At 29.5% G+C, this 21,637-nt stretch overlaps 1 protein-coding gene across 2 annotated transcripts; it reads left to right on the forward strand.

The window, feature by feature from the left end:
- The first annotated feature begins 367 nt into the window (after window positions 1-367).
- On the forward strand, window positions 368-21,344 carry LOC143047317 (centrosomal protein of 85 kDa-like). 2 transcript variants are annotated; one of them, XM_076220354.1, is made up of 13 exons: window positions 368-510; window positions 7,270-7,381; window positions 11,518-11,559; window positions 12,740-13,440; window positions 14,313-14,437; window positions 14,793-14,907; window positions 15,631-15,725; window positions 16,897-16,975; window positions 17,383-17,535; window positions 18,353-18,637; window positions 19,228-19,398; window positions 19,946-20,165; window positions 21,151-21,344. In XM_076220354.1, exons 2-13 carry the CDS (start codon window positions 7,327-7,329, stop codon window positions 21,324-21,326), a joined length of 2,217 nt encoding a protein of 738 aa, XP_076076469.1. In that variant the 5' UTR covers window positions 368-510; window positions 7,270-7,326; the 3' UTR covers window positions 21,327-21,344. The 2 variants fall into 2 exon arrangements, with proteins under 2 accessions (XP_076076469.1, XP_076076468.1); XM_076220353.1 differs by lacking the exon at window positions 368-510 and adding an exon at window positions 6,079-6,231.
- Window positions 21,345-21,637: the final 293 nt, after the last annotated feature.

A 21,637-nucleotide genomic window follows, 5' to 3' on the forward strand; every position in this document is an offset into this window, starting at 1 on the left:
TTTGGGAGGGGGTCATAAACATTTTGATGTTTTTCAATTCTTTGAATCTCAATTGTACCAAATGGAGTTTAATCTAGAAACATGCCTCAAGGATATTACTTGAAAACAGCAAGTGCTACCGTGGGTCAGTCTTGATCTACTCAGGTGACTGCTTTTGGTGGACCATCAGCCTTTACTTTTTATATGTTGTATATTAATTTATGAATCGTTCATTGTAATAAGTATGTTCAATCTAGATACATTAATGATCCTTGTGGTGCTGTGATTAGCAAAATAAAAAAATCAATATCTGCTACATCTGTGCTAAAGATAGACAAGCTTTTTTGAAAGCTAAGATTGTTTCATTAGTGCGCTCCCTTACCGGAAGTCCCATCTTTCACCGCCATCTCGTAGTTTGTTTTGGCTTGCTTAGCAATGATTCAGAAAATGATGTGACACTGGTCATGTGTATTCAAATCACAGTCACACTTCGCTTTGAATAAGAAGAAAACAAACAGAAGTCTGCGCATTGTGAGTTCAATTTTTCAAGTTTCAGCAGTAGCATTTTTTAAATGTTCGGGAGTCGAAGCCACAACTTGTCACTCAAAAACTATCTTTGAAAAATTATCCTGATGAACTATCCATAAAATAAGTAGATATTTTACAGTAAAGATAAATGACAAAATGATTATCACCAAATTTGTCATATTTGCCATACCCCTTCATTGAAAAAACTAGGGTGTAAATTTAATTTACTTATTTAGCATTATTTATAATAAAGTCAATATAATTTGTGCGAATATGTTATGAATGGTTCATTTGTATCTTGACCTGGCCAAAACAAGAGTATGTTTGCATGTTTTGGAACCCTCACAGTCACAGTGACTGACTCACATAATTTGCTGAACACTACATAAACTTGAGATGGGTCAACATCCAGTTGCTAGGTACATGTATGTGTGGTAATGCATAACACCAGTAGTCGTAGCTTTTAATAGACATTATCAGTGGATACACTAAGCTGACCTACCTTTAATACAGTAACACTGACTTTAAACCTATCAGTCGTCACACTGTTTATATCACTCTGCTCAGCTCTTAATAAAATTGCATATCACAGCTTTGTGACGTCAAACACGTTGCCATGACCTTAATATCTTTTACCCGGACATATCAGCGATGTCACAATGTTTGAACCACCATTGATAAGTTTGACCGGAACTTATCAAGTCATCTTCCGGTTTGCTGGTGAACTAAAGAAAATGCTTCCAAAAGACGCAAATACAGTCTGATAAATCCATTATCAGGTTATCTGTATATTGACATGATTGAGATTATAAAATATCAGCTGCTTGTCACGTTATGAAGGCTTTTTGATCTCGTTTGCTGCGCTCAGTCGACAAAAAGCTTCATATCAAATTTCTTTTTTTGGTAAAAAAAAAAACTAAAACCGTTTAGCACAGACTGCTGTTATGGCTGTACAGTAATGTAGCAAAATACTTAAACTACTACATGCTTGTACTTTGGTTTTCTTTTGAAAAGTGTTTAGTGTTCTTGTTTGTCTTTTTATCTTCTTCCATTCTTCACCATGAGTTTTGTCAGTTTCTCTCCACTTGTGAGTTTTGAATATTTCCCCTGGGTTCATGTACTTTACAATGTAAATTCCTCCATACATTGCCATATATATTTAAAAAAAAACCAAAGGTTTCTAATTTTGATTGGTTTTATAATTTCAGACATAAATTAAATATTTCACAATATTTGAATCAAGCTATTATATATTGTTTGTTTTATGATAATGAAATTGATGTCAAAACTTAGTGTGTAAAAGATTGTCCAACATCTGTCCAAGCAACATGTCCTAGCTGCCATATGTTGTTTAAGCTAATAATTAATGCATAGGGTTTTAATTGGAATGACAATTGTAGATTAATATATACATGTAGTATGAATAACTGGATATTTTGACAATAAAATTTACAGATTTTGTTAACAAAATATCAAACTTGTGTACAAATACATATACATGTACAGGTATGTAATTATATACATTGTAATTTGTATATATATGTCAATTTTTATAAGTTGACATGAATAATCTGGTTAAATGGTGTATTGCCATTATCCAATTATGTATTTCAAATTGAAATGAATTGAATTGATTATGTTATGTCTATGAAAAGGATTACTCCTAATCTTGATTTTCAATGTCATTAAAAATAGATTTTTAATAAGATTACAGTTAACTTTTAATTATATAATTGATTTTGTTTAATCTGTTCCAAAGACATTACCTAAGATCTTAAGAAATTAACAATTGAAAATAAAATGTTTAAGTTAGATTTAAAGATTAGTTTCGATTAAACTAGTTTATTTAATCCTATCATTTTTTTTTATTCATAATGAAAATTCAGACATTTTTGCATATCTATTATAGAACTATTGGGTGGGTAGGAAGGTAGGTAAATTCATTTTCCTTTTGAAAATATTTCACATACATTTAGACTAAACATGCTAAATGTTCTGAATTAAACAGTGCTTAATTGAAATGTCTTGGGCCACACCAATAGGATAGAGGCATTGGGAAGGTAGACATTTTCTTCTTTTTTTTGGCTAAAAACAAATTACAGTAGGACTGAAAAACATGTTTTTCTTTTCTTTATTTTAAATAGAAAAACTGACTTATTTTGCTAAACTCATTTCAATTAGGAAAAACAAGGTCATTAAGGTGTGTATGATAAAAATTAAGTCATAAGATTTTGGATAAGTCTTGTAAATAAGATTTGAATACATTTGTAAGTCATAAAAAATAAGATTTAAATACGTTATAAAAAATAAGATACAATGTAGTACAAAATGTACCCTAATACTTAAAATTTCCTGAGTACAAGAAAAATGCAGACATGTAGTTCTGCTATATATATTTATAGGTTTAATGCAAAGTCAAGGGAAATAACTCTACTGTCCTTAGAGTTTTAAAAATTTGTTGTTTATAGTAGTAAATATGAAAGAAATGTTATATCTATTTTTATGCCCCATTTATGGGCATTATGTTTTCTGGTCTGTGCGTCCGTTCGTTCGTCCGTTCGTTCGTCCGTTCGTTCGTTCGTTCGTCCGTCTGTCCCGCTTCAGGTTAAAGTTTTTGGTCAAGGTAGTTTTTGATGAAGTTGAAGTCTAATCAACTTGAAACTTAGTACATATGTTCTATATGATATGATCTTTCTAATTTTAATTCCAAATTAGAGATTTAACCCCATTTTCACGGTCCACTGAACATAGAAAATGATAGTGCGGATGGGGCATCCGTGTACTGGGGACACATTCTTGTTTAAAAATATATTGAAGTTCAGAAGAAAAAAATCTACAGTACAAAACAAGCTATATTTTGCAACCTTCATAAGTTTCACAGGTGGATACTTGACTACTTTTATGGGGAGGTAACTTAAGAAATGTGTAAGAGGGTATCAAAAATAAATGCACATCCTAGAATACTAGAGTTTCATACTCAGCATGGCAGATCTGTGTAAGCTTTAAGGTCAGCCATGGCAGATTTTGGTGGTCAAATTCCTCAGACCACCACTTTTCAAGAACTCTCCCATGGGTCATTATGCTAGGACTTATTCACTGATTAGTTCTTGCTAAATCTACAACACTTGGTAATGATTTTATGCATATTCAGGAGTGAACAAATTGCAATCTGTTATGACTTAATTTATATCATAATTTGAAATAAAAATCATTGAAAGAGAAATAACTCTGATGACTTTGTCTTGATTCTCTGATTTATATTTGATAATGTTTGTATGTATTTGAATTGATTATTGTACCAGAAATACATGAACATGTAGGAGATAACTTTAAGTTTTTAGTTAACCAAAACTAATTGTTATGAAACTTAAACATATATTTAAGTAGATACATTTTTGTACATGTACTTGGTGCATTTGAATCACTTGAGAAAAATATCTTTTTTAACCATTTACCACTAGTACTGTTATCAAATATATAAGCATAGACATAATTGAAGGGTTGCCAGTAAAAGAAAATGTTGTGTTTGAATCATTATTGGACTTAAATTTATGGTTGAATTTCACAAATACAAAAAAGCCATTATTTTGCATTCCTATGTCTGTATGTATCATATTTGTAACGTATATTTTGTATAATAAAATTAATAAGAAAACACCTACATGTATTTATATACAGTGTATCATATGTAAAAACAGGTAAGTCTCAAACATTTTTGTGGTTGAAAAATAATTAATTTTCTTTTTTTGGCTTTATAAACCTTGCATCAAGTTTAAAAATTAAATTTCAGTTCATCAGAAAAAAATAATCTCTTAATTACCTTTTTTGAATTTGATGAGAAATTCATCAAAGATGATAAAATTGAAATATTTTGTGGAAATTTTATTGCTATTTTTATTTGCAACTTGGGGAAACTTGATACTAAAAAATAGTAATGATATCTAGCATTGAATGCAAAAGTACTTTTCATTCTATTCCTACATCATAGTATTTTTATTATTACGTATACATGTACGTCACTGAAGAACAGATTCTTTTTTAAAGATGATGAGGTCAATTGATGTAACTTACATGTATTCATAAGAAAATCCCACTTGAAATTGGTGGACTTCCAAACTTCTAAGCCTGCATGCAATTTTAGATTCATGTACTGACTGATCTTTTTTTGTCAAAACAAGAAGAGAAAGCCTGTAATAAGTTTAAAAAACTTTATTTCGGTTTACTGACTTCTTAATAAAAGTAAAATGATTTGTAGGGTATGAATATCAATTAGACAAGTGGCGAATCCAGAACTTTTTGTAAGGGGGCCCATTGACTGACCTAATTTGGGGGGGGGGCTTTTTTCACACAAAAAGGGGGCCTAGGCCACCCAGGATCCACCTATGGAAACAACAACCAGTATTCATCATTCATATTTTTTATAAAGATTGCATCAGCCCAGTGTTCCTTAAATGTATAAGCTTATATTTATACAAATTTTCTAAGCCTGGGGGAGATTTTACTTGTTTGTTTCTCTCTTTTTCTCTTCTTGCTTAAAAATGAACAAAAAAGGTTTGCCTGAACAAGTATTAGTTATGGATTGCTTTATGACACAAGTTACATTTTATTTCAAGTAGACATACATGTCAACATTACAAAATGTGTAAGATACTTTTGGCTGAACCTTTGAAACTTCACAAAAAGATTCCACACAAGTCATTTTGTAATTGTGCACTTGCTTTTATAGAATTGTTTGAATAATAGTTTTCTATGTGCACTGAGAATAGAGAATGAAAACAGGGAATATGTCAAAGAGACAAACACCTGACCAAAAAGCCCAAGGCCATAAAAGGATCTTTAAAGCAGAGAAAAATCCTTCACTAAATGGAGGTGGGCTTGTAGAGTCCCTAAACAATAATGTATACTAGATTTAGCCAAATGTATGCCACATTAAACTCTGAAAGATACAAATGAACTAAAAGAAAAAGGTAATCAAACAGTAATCAAACATTTTGCCAACAATTATTAATTCTAAAGATTGCGGTAGCCAATCTTTCGTTCAATTCTATTTTGAGATTGGTCCAGTTTGTTACGAAAACTTTGGATAAATTTCTTCAAAATAACTTTGAAGGCGTAATAAATAATTTAGATATTTAAACATTGATATTAAGTAGTATAACAATACATTGTAAGTTACTTTGTATCAAAATATCTAAATTGATTGGTTACAGTTCATTGGAGATATCTAAAAGGAATACAATTGGCAATAAACATTTTTTGACTTGATCAATAATTAAACATCCAAACCTGCTCTGTTTAATGTATTTAAACATTATGCCGAATGTAAATATTTTTCTGTCTAATTGATCGCGGGTTCATATAAAAGATTGTTAAAATTTAATCCTTATTTAAACAATATGTAACAATTTAATTGCCTCCATCGATGTAGACTCTTCTTAATTTAATGTAATGGATATTGTTTGTTCGACCAAATTTATGCATGTTGCCGCATGACCCAAGATAATAATCGGGACAGAAATCCTTATCTATTTAAAGTGTTTCCCCTTTGCTGGACATTACATTTAATCCTGGGTATGGATTAATAACAGGTAGCAAGGAATTACCCCTGTGTGAAATTTTAAATTGTTGTTTCTAAATGCATTCTACTCCGTGGTAGTGGCCATTAATACAAGAGGGATTAAGTGAATACCATCAGAGATAATGGCCCTTAATGAAATTGACAAGGTATATAATTTAACACTTATAATTATCTTATGTAAGTAAAGTATGTAGATAAAAGATAAATAAAAATGTCTTTCATTAGTTATTATTTGTTTAGTCCTTTGTTCCAAGTCAATTTCCATATAATTTTGAATGGGTCACTTTCAACGTGTTTGTACGGAAAGTTATTTGAAAGTGCGAGCTATCTATTGTTGACATGAAATGAAATACCTCTAGCTATTGTTATCTTTTGAAATAGACATTTGAAAACAATATGTTTGATATGGACATAGATTTGTTTTATTCTTTTGTAATGCAATTATTTGAGTTGGACAAATGAATGTCTGAAAGTATTTCACAGATTTTTGAAGTGGGAAAAATTAGAAATACATGTATTCATAGGATGTTTATATTTGGAAAGTGAATGTTTTTGACATAAAATAGCTTTTTTACACATGATGTTTATTTTTGAAAAGTGAATGTTAAAAGGGAATGTAAAAATTAGCTATTTACATTGGATGTTTAAATTTGGAAAAGTGATTGTTTATTAACATACTAATTAGCTTTATTCAGTGGGCTAATTAAATTAGTACAGGGATATCATATTTAATGACTCAAATTTGAACTGTTATTCATATGCTACACTTGTATAGAACAAAGTGGATTTATAAATATAGTCTTGATGTTTTGATTCAATATCTAGTTTCTCCATTGGGATTTTATGTGCTTGTCAACAAAGGAACATCGGAAAATATTGTTTAGCATGCTCTACCGTGGATATTGACTTTTTTACGGCAGAATCTTGTGTTGATTCAATAGCACATAACAATATTGTACTCTGTGTGTGATGTGTGTACATGATTTTATCAATAGTTTTGTGGTTAATTATTAATAATTATATTTCGTACTAATCGAAAATCATAAAACAATATGGACCCTGTGCTTAATGTGTGTACATGGTTTTATCAACAGTTTTGTGGTTAATTATTAATAATTATATTTCGTAATAATTAAAATTCATAACAAATATTCATAATGGATTATTATTTGAATGATTTCCAGTGGGACTATAGACCCCGGGACAGATACCTAGACCCAGGGAGTGATAGCGATTCTGACATGTCGTGGAAAGGACCTCACTCTCCAGGCTTTACCATTCAAAGCAATGTACCAGGTATTTATATATATATTTTTTAAAGATGTAAGAAAATGTTGTATGAGTGCCAATGAGACAACTCTCCATCTAAGTCACAATTTGTAAAAGTAAACCATTAAAGTTTTAAGAGTGAAATTTGATATATGAAATGCATTTAATTAAGAATTTATTTAGTTTTACCCATTTATTGAATATTTACTAGTCCTTGTAATTTTTGCTTCAAACTCATAGTTAAATAATTCATATAAAGTTTCAATTGGTTTGTTTTGTAAATTTAATGTGCATAGCATTCATCAAGGAAAAACCTTGAAACTATTTTTCTTCACAATATTGGAACGTTGATTTTATGTTTTGAGTATATTTGAACAAAGTCCATATTCATAAATGTACTTGAAAATTACACATGAGTTTAAATTCTTTAAAAAATAATGCATTTCTGAATGGATTTATTTCTGCGTTGCAACTCTTATTGATAAAAAAAGTACCCTTTAATATTTGCTTCTTAGTTTTGTAATTTATAAAATGTTTTCATGTGTTTTCTTTTGTAAATTTAATATACATGATATACGTAGTACTCAATTTGAAAAAACCTTGAGGATTTTTTTTAACATTGATTTTTATGTACATGTATTGAGTGAATTTGAATTACGTCTCTATAAACATCATTAAACATGTATGTTTACATTTATGTGTACTAAAAGTTATCTAACAATTGTAAGTCTTAAAATAATAATGCATTTCTCAATGGATATATTTCTTCCTTTACCACTCAGTCAGAAAATATGAAAGATTAAAAAGTTATTTTTCAAAGAAGTACCCCCTGTGGTGTTGTTATGAATATCAATAATTTAATTAAAATCATTTATTTAACGAGATGACAATACTCCCTATTTGACTCTTGACTACATATCTTTAAAAACATGACTGATTCTTATCATATTAATAAAGTTATATTTTTATTGATTTTCTGATCAATTATTTTGATAAAATTCTTATATTTTAAGTATAAATCTAGGGCTTTAAATTGATCTTTGCTTCTTTTTGATATAAACTGTCATTTTTATAAGAAAAGTAATCTTTTTGATGGTATAATTGGATTATTTCAAAGTTTTTAAAGCTTTAGTTTTTTTGTGATTACATGTAATAACATATACTCAATTGACATTTCTATTTCAAAATATCCTTGAAAAAAATGAAACTTACAATAAATGCTGTCACGGTCATAATTTTTAAAAAGTTGTGTTTTGAATGTGACTAGGTAGAATCAATAACATATCCTTGCTTTTTTGTTATTTTTCACAACAGAAAGCCCTTTGTGGTAACATTATACCAGGGATGAGTTATTTTAAGGTCATTTTACATAGGGTGCAATTATTTTGGGTCGTCTTTTATACTAGGTGTAAACAGTTTACCAGGATGTCAATTTCAGAATATAAATTACTTACAGTTACATGGTATATTTTTACACCAAAGTAATTTTGTACAGAGATGCATTATATTTTGTCACAGGGAAATACCATTAAAGGGTACAAATGAATTAGGTAGGTCGCTAGGTGTAAAATTTGTTTAACATGTAAAGAGAAGATAGTCGATTTGTATGTTGTCGTAATTTACAAGTGGATTGTTTTCGAAGATAAATTGAATTGGAATTAAAATGAAACTAGGTTACTATTTGATAATACTAGGTGATATCATATTTGTAGATACTATACACATACATGTATCAACATTTGACATACTTTTGAGCTCATGTTGACATATTTGTAATTTTCTTGACTTTTCTCAGTTGATTAATTTTAGCTAATTTGAAAGATGGTCTAACCTCCTATTTGTAAATTTTAATTCTCCTTTGGTTTCTGAACATTTAATACTTTATAGCCAACACCCACACCATTTGGTCTCTGTTGGATATTGTCTTATTGGTAATAATATCATATTTCTTCATATTAATAATAACTGTGTTTTTATGAACCCCAGTAGGTTAATTCAGAAAAGTTCTTCAGATGCAGATATTCTAATACATGTTGTAATTTGAATAATAATATTTTTGACTTTGACAATAGATTGAAGTTCATCATTAAACTCAGTTTTACCATAGATATTGGTCAGACGCATTAACAAATATGAAATTTTAGACCCCCACATGTTCTTTTTTCTTTCTCATTAGTGTACAGATAGAAAAAATGGATATTCAGTAAATAAAAGTTTTTAGCTCTACTGGTAATTAGCTCAGTACAAATTTTGTGGGTAGTGTAGACTACCTAATTTCTTCCCCTGGGAAATATAAATAGGTTTTTAGAACATAATGAGATTAATATGGACTAAAATACATTAATAATGTTTAATATTAGAAAAATTCTCAAAAACATTACATAATATATGTTAAAAATATTTTTTTCGTTCATAACTTTGACAGTTTATTTTTCGGATATTTAGAGTAATCTTCTTTTATGGAGTGAAGATATTCAAATTCTTTAAATGATTTATAAACTATTTTGTATTCAATAGATTTAGTGGAATAAGAGTTTTGTTTACACAAATTTTATTTATGTACAGATAAATTTAATCCCAAGTACTACTAAAAGTTGTATAATCATTGTACTAAATTATTTTTCTAATACTTATAAATTTATTACACCTGAATAAAATCCTATAAATAAACAGGTCTAAACTTAGGACCTTAATACATGTTTGGCATTTTGAGGCCAAGTGACCACTTTAGCCGAAAAGTCCAAATATGTTGAGTTGATAATTGAACATGATATTCATCGATTATATTAATTTAAATTTTATAAACAAAACAAATAAATTTGTTTTGAAATTGAATATGGCCCTGTTAGCAATAGTGGGAGGGCAATATGTTTTCTGGTCTTTGAGTCTATCAGCCTGTTATTCTGTAAGCCTGTCTATCCTACATGTATATCCAGAATTCTCATAAAGTTATGGTCCAAAAGTTTTTCATCAAAGACCACCAGGCTAAATAAAATTTAAATGACTGTCCATATCAGGTTAAATATTTTGGTTACATTGTGGTTTACCCTGAAGTTATCAACTGGTAGTCTTTTACCCTTTTTCATTATGGTGTGAGCTTTTTATATTTTATATCAAATTATGGTTTTGACCCTAATCTTGTGATTCGCAGAACACACCTAGTCTTGTTTTAAGATGTAATATTTTTTGTGCAGAAATAATTATTTTTACACCTTCATATTTGATTTAAATGATGATTGAATTTAATTAAGTTGTTCAAATGTTTAAATCATGGTTAATTTAAGAATTCTTTCACCTTTTAAAATAGATCAAATCTTGCCAAAAAATATGTTGCCTACATTGTAATATTTGAGATTTTACAATAGTTGCATAATGATAATACAATTTCGATAAAAGACGATTTTGTGCACAATCTCAAACCCATGCATCAGCATAAAATTACCTTGTACATGTAGTATATACAAGATACTATAATTCTAGAATGATTTAACTTTTGAATTTTCGGTGGTCATGATAGATTATTCTAACTCTATTACTTATACCAAGTTTACTTAGACTGAAAGTCATTAAACAATGAAGGTTTCAAACGATTAAAATTTGAAAATATATTCCCCCTATTAGTGGTATTAAAGTTAAAAGATAATCTACAGTTTTAAGTTTGAAATTTTTAATCTTTAAATTTAATGACCATAAATTTATGAAATTGAAATTTGTGACCTTGTTTAAGACAAATTTTTGGAGAAGTTTATTTGCAAAAATCACTGTTTTTTGTCTACTATTGATTGGTGCATTAACTGGAACTACAAAATTTTTTAAACAAAGAAATTACACAATCTAATTAGTTACCAATTGAACATCTGTGTAGTTGTGAAAGTCGACAAGTCGATTGTGTTGGAACAATGGACACCAGGCTAAACTGCAATCATTGTCAATTTTATTCTCTAATTCTAAATATTATATAATAAAATATTTATAAGTGATAATTTCAATTGATATGGAATTAAGTGGGTCACCTTCTAGACCATTGTACAATGTGAATAGAAGAAAAGGTCAGAAATCATCCTTGTATTGTGAGAAATGTTGTCCGAAGAATTATCATAGTAAATCGTGGATTACGTTGAACGATGACATTAGTTATTATTTATCTTATTTGGTATTTACAGACTACCAGAAGATGTTACAGAGCCAGATTACATCCAGTTCAGGTAAGTGGAATTATGGCATATTATTAAAAATGATAATGATTATAATAATGATAAAATGATAATAATAATAATGGTTATAATAATTATAATGTTAAATACTTTGGATTAGTTATAAATCATGGATTTTGTGGGTACTGTGTAAAAGAAAAAAATGTTAAACTAAAAACAAATTGTATGTATATAGTCGTGTATGTAGAACAGTTTTAAACCAGACAATCAAGTTCCTTGGTATTCACAAAAGTACATTTCTTCAATATACCAAAATTGTTCCTCTGCACTAAAAACAAAGCAACAAATTACATCAGGGAGTTGGACAACTAGCTTCTGCTAATTTCCATCTTGATTTGACCAAACCCTGGGTAAATTAACTCATCATAGATACCAGGATTTAAATTTTATATTGACGCCAGATGCGCATTTCGTCTACAAAAGACTCATCAGTGACGCTCGAATAAAAAAATGTTTAATAGGCAAAATAGAGTACAAAGTTGAAGAGCATTGACGACCAAAAATTCCATAAAGTTTTGCCAAATACAGCTACGATAATCTATTCCTGAGGTAGAAAAGCCTTAAGTGTTTCAAAATATAAAGTTTTGTTAGCAGTTAATTTAAAATTATGAACATATCAATGATAACTCTAGTCAACACCGAAGTGCTGACTACTGGGCTGGTAACACCCTCGGGGAAATAAATCTTCACCAGCAGTGGCATCGACCAAGTGGTTGTAAATAAACTCATCATAGATACCAGGATTTAAATTTTATATTTACGGCAGATGCACGTTTCATCTACAAAAGACTCATCAGTGACACTTAAATAAAAAAATGTTTAGTAGGCCAAATAGAGTACAAAGTTGAAGAGCATGGACCACCAAAAATTCCGAAAATAGAAACCTGTAAGAAAAAATTGATAGCAATTTAACATGAAAATACCCCTGGAATTGTGTTACAGTTCAATTATACCTAAACCATAGGTCATGAAGTGATTCCCTTCAAATAAAGTTAGGGTTTCACTTCAGTTGAAAAGGCTGTTTTATTTTCCTTAGTCAAATTTGATAAATGGTTGCTCAGTCATAATAACACATGAAAAAAGTAACAAATACAGTTTTGTTTATAGGGGAAAGAAATAAAAAGGGCATAATCATGAACTTAATATTTTAATAATTTTCTCACATTTTTAGGATGGTCTGACAACAGATTGGATAGGACTTCAGACAGATATGGACTTCATTCTTCACCCCACTTGACCTCAGGGTCAAGGTCAAATGACATTTCGTATACAGACAGAAGAATGTATCAGACATATCAGCCATCTAAATATGGATTATCTGGTAGTCCTGGTTACGATTCTTACATGAGTCGAGACTTTAACGAATTCACGACAGGACCGTTGGAAGAGACAGTTAACCCTGTGATTTTGGAGGACCCATTACGGCCCAGTGGTTATACACCATCTTCTTATGACTTGAAAAAATTTGACGATGAATTATTTGGACGTTCAGGAAAAAGTAACTTTTTGGATGGGTCAGGGGGAAACGATAGTGAACTTAATTTAGACACACCCAATACTGTGAATGATTCATGGATTTCACCACCAATGAGACAAACCGCTAAGTCTGAATTACCGCCAAGTGATTTTAAAACTCCTGTGAGACATAATAGAGCTGGAATTTTAAGAGACACATCAAAATATAATGACGAAAAGTCAAATCGAGGGAATATTGCAGTGCCTTCTAGTGAGTCTCAAATAACAAACAGTAACCATAACTCTGGGTGGGCAGACAGAAATAATGTAGATCATGGTAAACCAGGACCAGCTGGTCTTGGTCAGTGGCAAAAACAACATCAAAATCACATGGCATTCAGGAACACTGATGGTCAGGTTAGTAAGAAATCATATTTAGATTTAACAACTACTTATGTATGTAGTAAACTAATATTAGTATATATATGGGAAATTCAGTTTAATCTAAACTGCAGAAGGAAAAGAACAACATACATTTAAGTTGTTTTGTTTACATTAAATTATTGGTTATTATAAATCATGTAATTATATAACCAAGGTTTGAAAATGTAATTCAAGTTACAGTAAATTTAATGATGTTAGCTTTCTTGTTTTTACATTTTGTCAGTTTTGGGGAATCTTCTGGTTTTATCTAAGCAGTGCCTTTTAGAATTTTGGCTTCTTACCCCTCCTTTTTTATGAAAACATTAAAGACATTTATTTCCACCAAATTTTCAAAGGCTTACAGTATATATATCTCAAAATAGGATGTTTTAATTTTGTCTGATTCTTTATTTCTGTTATGTAATTCTATCAATATATGACGTCTTCGAGAAACTTGTTATTCTAAAATAAAGAATATCCTAACTTTATGTATTGATAGTCATATATAAAATCATATTATTATTGGTATTTAAAAAATATAAACAAACAAGAATGTGTCCTCAGTACACGAATGCCCCACTCGCACTATCATTTTCTATGTTCAGTGGACCGTGAAATTGGGGTAAAATCTCTAATTTGGCATTAAAATTAGAAAGATCATATCATAGGGAACATGTGTACCAAGTTTGAAGTTGATTGGACTTCAACTTCATCAAAAACTACCTCGACCAAAAACATTAACCTGAAGCGGGACAGACGGACGAACGGACGCACAGACCAGAAAACATAATGCCCCTCTACTATCGTAGGTGGGGCATAAAAATATTCTTGATAAGAATAAATAACTTTGATTATTTTTTCTTCAGAAATCCCAAGGTCTTGCTACATTACTTAAACATTTATCAGATGACCAGCTAGGAAGTGACAAGTGGGAGTCTGTCAGAAGAGCAGCAGATGCCATCATTAATGAAAAAGACATGATGATTGACAAGTAAGTCTTTTATAGTTGTTGTTTTGTGTAGGATCTGTTACATATATGGAACTTTCAGAACATTGTGAGTTTGTGAGTGGCTGTTACCCAAAGTCATAGTTACAAGAGATGTGTTATACATATTGCACAAAATAGTAATTTTTTAACGCATTATATGAATTGTTGAAAACATCAGTTTGCTTGCAAAATAAAGATTAGCAAGACCAAGATGAAAAGGACTGTGTGAAAAATCTGTGGTTCATTTTTCTTTGGCCATTTTGTTGTCAATCATTAGTTAAATGCATGCTTTTGTTGTTTCTCCTGGTATTTTTATTTTTCATTTAATATTCTGTATCAGTTCCACTTTGTATTGCAGACTGAAGTTAAGGATGATGAGTCTAGAGGAAGATAATAACAAATATGAAGCCAGGTTAAAAAGAGCTTTGATCAGTGATGTTAGTGGGGAGGAAGACGCTATTAGAAAAATAACGGTATAACAATGAATTTGATTAAGATAAAATTGTGTTACACTGTTTATAGAAGCTTAAGCTTTTGTTTGTACTTAAGGCCAAGTTTGAAAATGGAAGACAGAAAAAAAAATCTTCTTTGACATCTAAGACTTCAAAACAAAACAAATATTGCAGGTGAAAACGGAAAATTATGAGAGGCCATAAAGATGCTTGGAATCTGAGTATCTGAAGTCTGAGGTGTTTTATTTGATATAATTTAATTTTGGATGTAACACGTCTTCTGATTAGCTGACGTTATTTTGTAAGCAGCCCAGAGACATAATTTAGTCGTGACCGTGACATCATCAACGTTTTTTTCATGGTTTTTTACGGTTTAAAATGGAATTTAGAATTAAATTATAAGAAATGACTGAATATTTTTTCTGGCTATTCGAAATAACATAAAAAATGTGGAGCACATTGGATAACGTGCGTAGCGGGTTATTTAACAGTGTGCACCACATTTTTTTATTTCTTCATAGACAAAAAAAATATTACAGTCATTCCTTAAATAGAGTGAAAGCTTTGAAATATATGCAGTCAATTATAATTTAAAATCTGTTTATCATTCAAAAAGATGAAAGAACTTATAATTGTTGGAAAAAAGTATGGTGAATCGAAGGAGTTTGTGTATAATATGGAATGCATTTTATTTTTTTTTATGAACTGTGTATCTATAATACTATATCTTGATATTAAATTTAGGATCTTGATATAGAAAATGCATCATTGAAAGCTGAAATGGCACAAATGAAAGCAAAGAAAAATGCAGAATTGGACGACTTGGAGAGAAAACTCGGGTAATTACCTTTAGATACTAAGATTTTTAGATTATTAATCTTACCCATTTTAGTAAAAACATATATATTGTCTAACATTTCAGACATATTTCAAAATTTAGCATTGTAATACTAATGTAATGTATTACTAATAGAACTATTATTCTTTTTCTATCTTTGAAATTAAGGATATGCATGATTGCCAATGAGACAACTATCCTCCTGAGTTGAAATGGAGAGAATGTAAGCAATTAATTATAGGCAACTATATATAGCCTTCAACAATGAGAAAAAAAACATGTGTAATTCAGTTATAAAAGGACTGACATATGCACATGTGTTACAATTTTAAGAAAAAGCTGAAGCAAGAACAAATGTGTGCTTCTTCCCAACTTGAAAATAAAAATTTGAACAATAATGGTAGAATTTCTTTTTGATGGCTTTAATTTGAGCTGTCTTAAGAGAGAAAATTACAGATGCTACAATTATTTTGTTAAACCAAGAAGTTGTTGCTAAAATAAACTACTGTAATTACACAGTGAAATCTGAGGACATCATTTTAAAGTGGAGATTGATGAATCAATATTGAGCTTCCTATTTTAGACGTGATATTTAAATGTTGATTCAAAGTCTGACAAAGAAAAATCAATAACAAATCCTTGTGGTGTATTGGAAATAATTGAAAAACTGAAGAACTTTATCTGGAATTTTTTTTAAGAGATGGGTTGAATTTGAAATAATGAAAGATGATGTGTAAAAGTCAATGAAACAGCAACTCGACAACAAAAACACAAAAACAAACAACACAGAAACATAACCTTCATCATATATGTTAGATGTTTAAAAGCAGTTTTAAAAATTGTGGGCATGAATTTTAAATGTGTTTTTTTACAGCCTTACAAATTGAAATAATTATTTGAAGAGTAGATTACCATATTTATCTTCTTTTAATTAATTTTAAAGTCTTTCTATCTAGTCACCTTATTGGTATTTATTAAAGAAAAGTCAGTTGAATCTTTATAGCAATATCATACAATATAACATAAAATGCTCTAAAAACACTGTAAAAAAGGTACAATGTAGGATGGATTAATGATAGCGGTTATTTGCTTAAGGTCCTTTGGCAACATTTAATGTACATGTATAACAAATAAATCCTTATTAAAAAATAATTATATTATATTTTATGCAGGGCTGCTGAGCATGAGAATGAACATTTAAAATCTGCTATACGAACAAGAGTTCCTGGAAATGATGCAATAGAAAAACAGGTTAATATATATTTATCTAGTGAGATGTTTTATTTTAAAGACAATCTCATACAGCTTTTTTGAAAATCAAAACAAAATTAAATTTACAAATCACACAATGGTGTATTGTAGACCAACATTTTGATACATTGAATAATTCATTGAAAACATCAAAAGAAACTTATGTTTCAAGCTCACTAGAAAACACATCACAAAAAGGTTAATGATAAACTTGTCATAATTTTATCCAGATATTGACAACAGGAAAATAAAAGGAACACAATATTGGAGTCAACAATTGCAAAAAAAATATGACAATAAGATATAAGATTACCAAAATTCAAATTTTCAAAGATACCAATCATTCTTATCACAGTACTAGTTATATGAATTGTTATTTCACTTATACTTTTATCATTTTTATTCAGATTTCTCAACTAACCAATGAAAGAGAGGAATGGAAAGGTAAATTTCTTGATTTACGAGAAAGTCATCAGCAGATGAAAGGGAGGCTGGACCAGTTACAGGATTATCTAAGAGATATTCCAACCATGGAGGAAACTGCTGCTAATTTACAAGAAATATCCTTTTTATGAATGCAGAAATTATAGATTTGTTATGTAGTTCAATAATGTTTTCAACTTTAGAGAATTTTAAATGTTTTATACCAGAATTAGCTCTTTTATCCCCTCTGTCTATTTTAAATGTAAACAAATTTAGGGAAAGGAGCAAAATATTGCAGTCCGTGAAGGAGAACTTTTTATGAAGTAGAGTTCATTAAAGGTGTTTCATTGGATAGAATTAACTCAAATATTATTAACTAAATCTTTGACAGTGTTTTTTCCCATTCAAAAGTAGAAATTAAAATAATTGACACAATATTTTAATTAAGAATAATCCTTTGGGTTTGCTTAAAAACTTGCAAATTAGATGGATATGAAATTGTGCTTCTCTATTCAGATTAAGGATAAGTTAAACTGTTCCAAAACTGAAATAGATGGCTAGATTACCAAAGGGAGATAACTTTGATTTTAAAACAAAAATCTAACATGAAAATTGCAAAGTTCTTAAACAGTTTTATTAGACAATCATAGCTTGATTTTATGGTTATGTCTATCAAATTCATCAAAAGATAATTTGGGATTCCATATTCAGTGATGATCAGTTACATTTTCTTTACAATTTTATATTGGTATTATTGCTTTTTTGTTAAATGTATATTTAAATAAGAAATAATAGACTTATTCATTTGGAAATAAGCCACTTGAGCTGCATATTTAATCATACCTAGGAAGATATATTAAATGATGGGAATATTAAACTTCGTAACAGAAGAAAAGTTCACACACTAATGTTTTGATATATAAATCTTGTCAATACTTTCCTTAACCTTGATACTTAAACAATTTGAGAGAAGAAACAAAATTCCAAAAACAACAACTGGAACAGCTTCAAGAAAAACTTTTCAACAATAAGAAATTATTGTCACAGCGAGATTTAAAGATTGAAGAATTACAAAATCAAATGGATCATTTGTCGGGAAAGATGAACGGTATATCATCTGAACTAGATCGAATTAAATCAGATGGGGAAGGTGCTGTCCTCCAGAGGTGCCAGGAAGAAATAGTTCGACTGAAGGAGGATAATCAAAGACTTGCCATAGATTTTGAAAAAGCCAAAAAGGTAGGACTATTTGATCCATTTTGATTAATAATTTGAAAGATTGAGAGAAGCGAATGTGTAATAATTTTTGTGAAATGATAACAGTTTCTTTAAACGATGATATTAATTTAAACTTATAAAAGCAAATCAATTAAAATTTATTAGAGAAAACATATTTTACTGAAACTCTGGCCTTAATTTCACCAAAAGACATGCAAATATATTGTAAATTCAGAAATTATTCGGAGGTTTTTTTATTAATGAGACTGGGTGAGTATCTAAGAAATAAGAACTTGCATTCTGATAACTGAAAGAAATCTGTATGCAGTTTTTTTTTTTAATCACAATAATTAAACTCACATTTTCATCTTTTTTTTGAAAAATCACAATAATATATGCACACAATAATATCTGAATTTACAGTAATTTATTGCAGTCATAAACAATTCAATAAGCCAATGATCAATCTTTAATAGTTTTTTTGTGAAACAAAGGCCTGTCTTTTAAATTGATAAAACCACAATAAGGACTAAACGCTTTTTTGAGTAAAAGTTAATCTTATTTGTAAGTAATTTTTGTCAGTAAATTATGTTAATTGTTATAATTTACAGCTGTTGGAAACGAGTCATAGAAAAGTAAGACACATGGAGGTCAAATTACAGAACGAACAGAAACAGTCTAAAGGGAGAGTACAACAGGAGGAGGAAACAGTTATGGCGCTGAGGGAAGAAAGTCGACAGAAAGATGACCAGACGATGAAGATGAGGAGAGCTTTGAAAGAGGTAAATCCAAATGTTATTATTGTAAAGGAACTTATTTTTCTCATTTTAATTTATTTAGGGGACTTGAGATCGTAGAAATAAAAAAAAAACTAAAATCATTGTGAGATTGCCAGTCTTGGATCTTATAATATTTATTTACACACATCCTCAAAATTAGAAAAAACAAGACCTTAAATTGCAGTAAGGTATTATTTCTTCTTGCAGTCTGACTTTTTAATTCATTTTCATCAAAACATGTATGTTTTAAAAAAATATGGATATTTTAAGATTTAATTGATCTAAATTAAGTTAAGTCATTAATATGATTTATTTAAGTTAGATAGGTTAAGGTATTTTGAATTCTGAAAATCATTTTAATACTTTATATATGAAATTTATAAATTATGTCAATGATAATAAACAGTGACCACATAGTGCCAAAAACAATCCTTTATAACTTTCTACCATTGTTATCTCCCTTGCAATGCAATTCATCCAATACAATCTTCATTGCGAACTACACTTTCAAAGTGAATATTTGGTTTTCATATATTTGTATGTTTTTCAGCTTGGATGTAAAAATCAAGATTTAATGGAACAGAACTTGATAATTAGGGAGCAATTGAAACATTTAGAATATCTAAGTACAGACGAGACACAGAAATTACAGAGACGGTTCACACAAGAAATGGGACTATGCTTTTCTGAGCTGCAATCTCTAGTGAATATTTGTATGCAGAGAGCTGAAGGACAGGATCCCAATATGTCTATGTTGTTGGGTGTCAGACGTAAGTGGTATTGTTATAACTTAGATAGTAACTTTGATATACCGACAAGTAAAAAAAAATGATTTTGTTTGTAATACATTTTCTATTTCTTAATGACAGAATAACAAATAATTAAAAATGAGATTGAGAACATATCTCATTTTTGAGGCAAACTATGTTTTGATACTGGCTAAATTAGATTTGTTATTATTTGAAAATAAGTGGACTAATGTTTATGGGTGTTTGTACATGTGCAGACTTTTAAAGAGGCTGTAAAGAATTACTCTAATATTAAGATACCTTTTTGGGAAACGGCCACTATCTTTGTGACGTCACGTTATTGTGACACTTTAATGTTGATTGAATAGAAACTTGTAATGGCAGACGCAGTTCTATCTTTAACGCCTTAGTTAAGGTGGTACCCAACACCTTGACTAAAATTAATTTGGCTCGTTTATTTTTCATAATATTTAGACAAAATATTTACTTTGACCCTTTGAAAAAAATATAAAAATTTGAGAAAACTTGAACCAATCACTTTCTCTGAAAAAATTGGTTGGATAGATAGCAGTTTGACAAACACTAATTTTGATCATTGAGAAGCTTACTATTTCCTTAACAATACAACATGGTTAAAAAGTTTAGCTGATTTTACAGAGTTATCTCCCTGTAGTGTTAGGTACTACCTTAAGCTTACGATCAAAATACACTGTAACGCAACACAGTAATCTACAGAGGCTTTGAGTTTCATTAAACTAGTATTATGTACACTATATAATTATTTGTTTTTCTCAAGTTAAAAATCTTTTCAGTGCTTGTTGTTTTTTGTCTATTAGATTTCAGACAAGTTTGTCTGTCAGTGAGCTACAAAGTTATTGAAAATTAAAATTACTGTAATCATAAATAAACTGAAAACTGAAGATAAAATGTGTATGTGAAGTTTGCCACAAACTAACTTAATTATTTGTCCTTCAATTTCTTTAATTTGCATTTATTTATATTTCAGCACCTACAAATGAACAGGAATTGGATACCCCTGTATCTTCTGATGAAAAACAGACATTAAGACATTGGTTGTCAAAATTAAGAGATCTCCGATCAGAGGTGGAGAAATTACGAGGCATGATCAGTAACAAATATGCTGAGGACATGGGAGACAACTTAAATTGTGCTACACAGTGATCAAGGGAGATAATAAATTTAGAAAATACACAAAAATTTAAGTGCATTTATTCCATCACCAGAAGAAAAAGGAATGCTGTCTCTGAAAGAAATTTCATTGTTTTTACAAATTAGGATTATTTATTTTCGGGTTATATATTAAAGACATTTGAACCCAAATTTTAAAGAGATACAAAAACAATCCTTGAAAAATTGTTCAAATGGAAATTTTTCAATTTTACAGAAAGTTTCATATAGTTACAGCTTACTCAAGAGAATCAAAATATTGTCATTAAATCAATATCTTTGCCATCTTGTCAAACATATATCAT

This window comes from Mytilus galloprovincialis, chromosome 10 (assembly GCF_965363235.1).
Source record: "Mytilus galloprovincialis chromosome 10, xbMytGall1.hap1.1, whole genome shotgun sequence".
In the NCBI taxonomy this organism is placed as follows: Eukaryota; Metazoa; Mollusca; class Bivalvia; order Mytilida; family Mytilidae; genus Mytilus; species Mytilus galloprovincialis.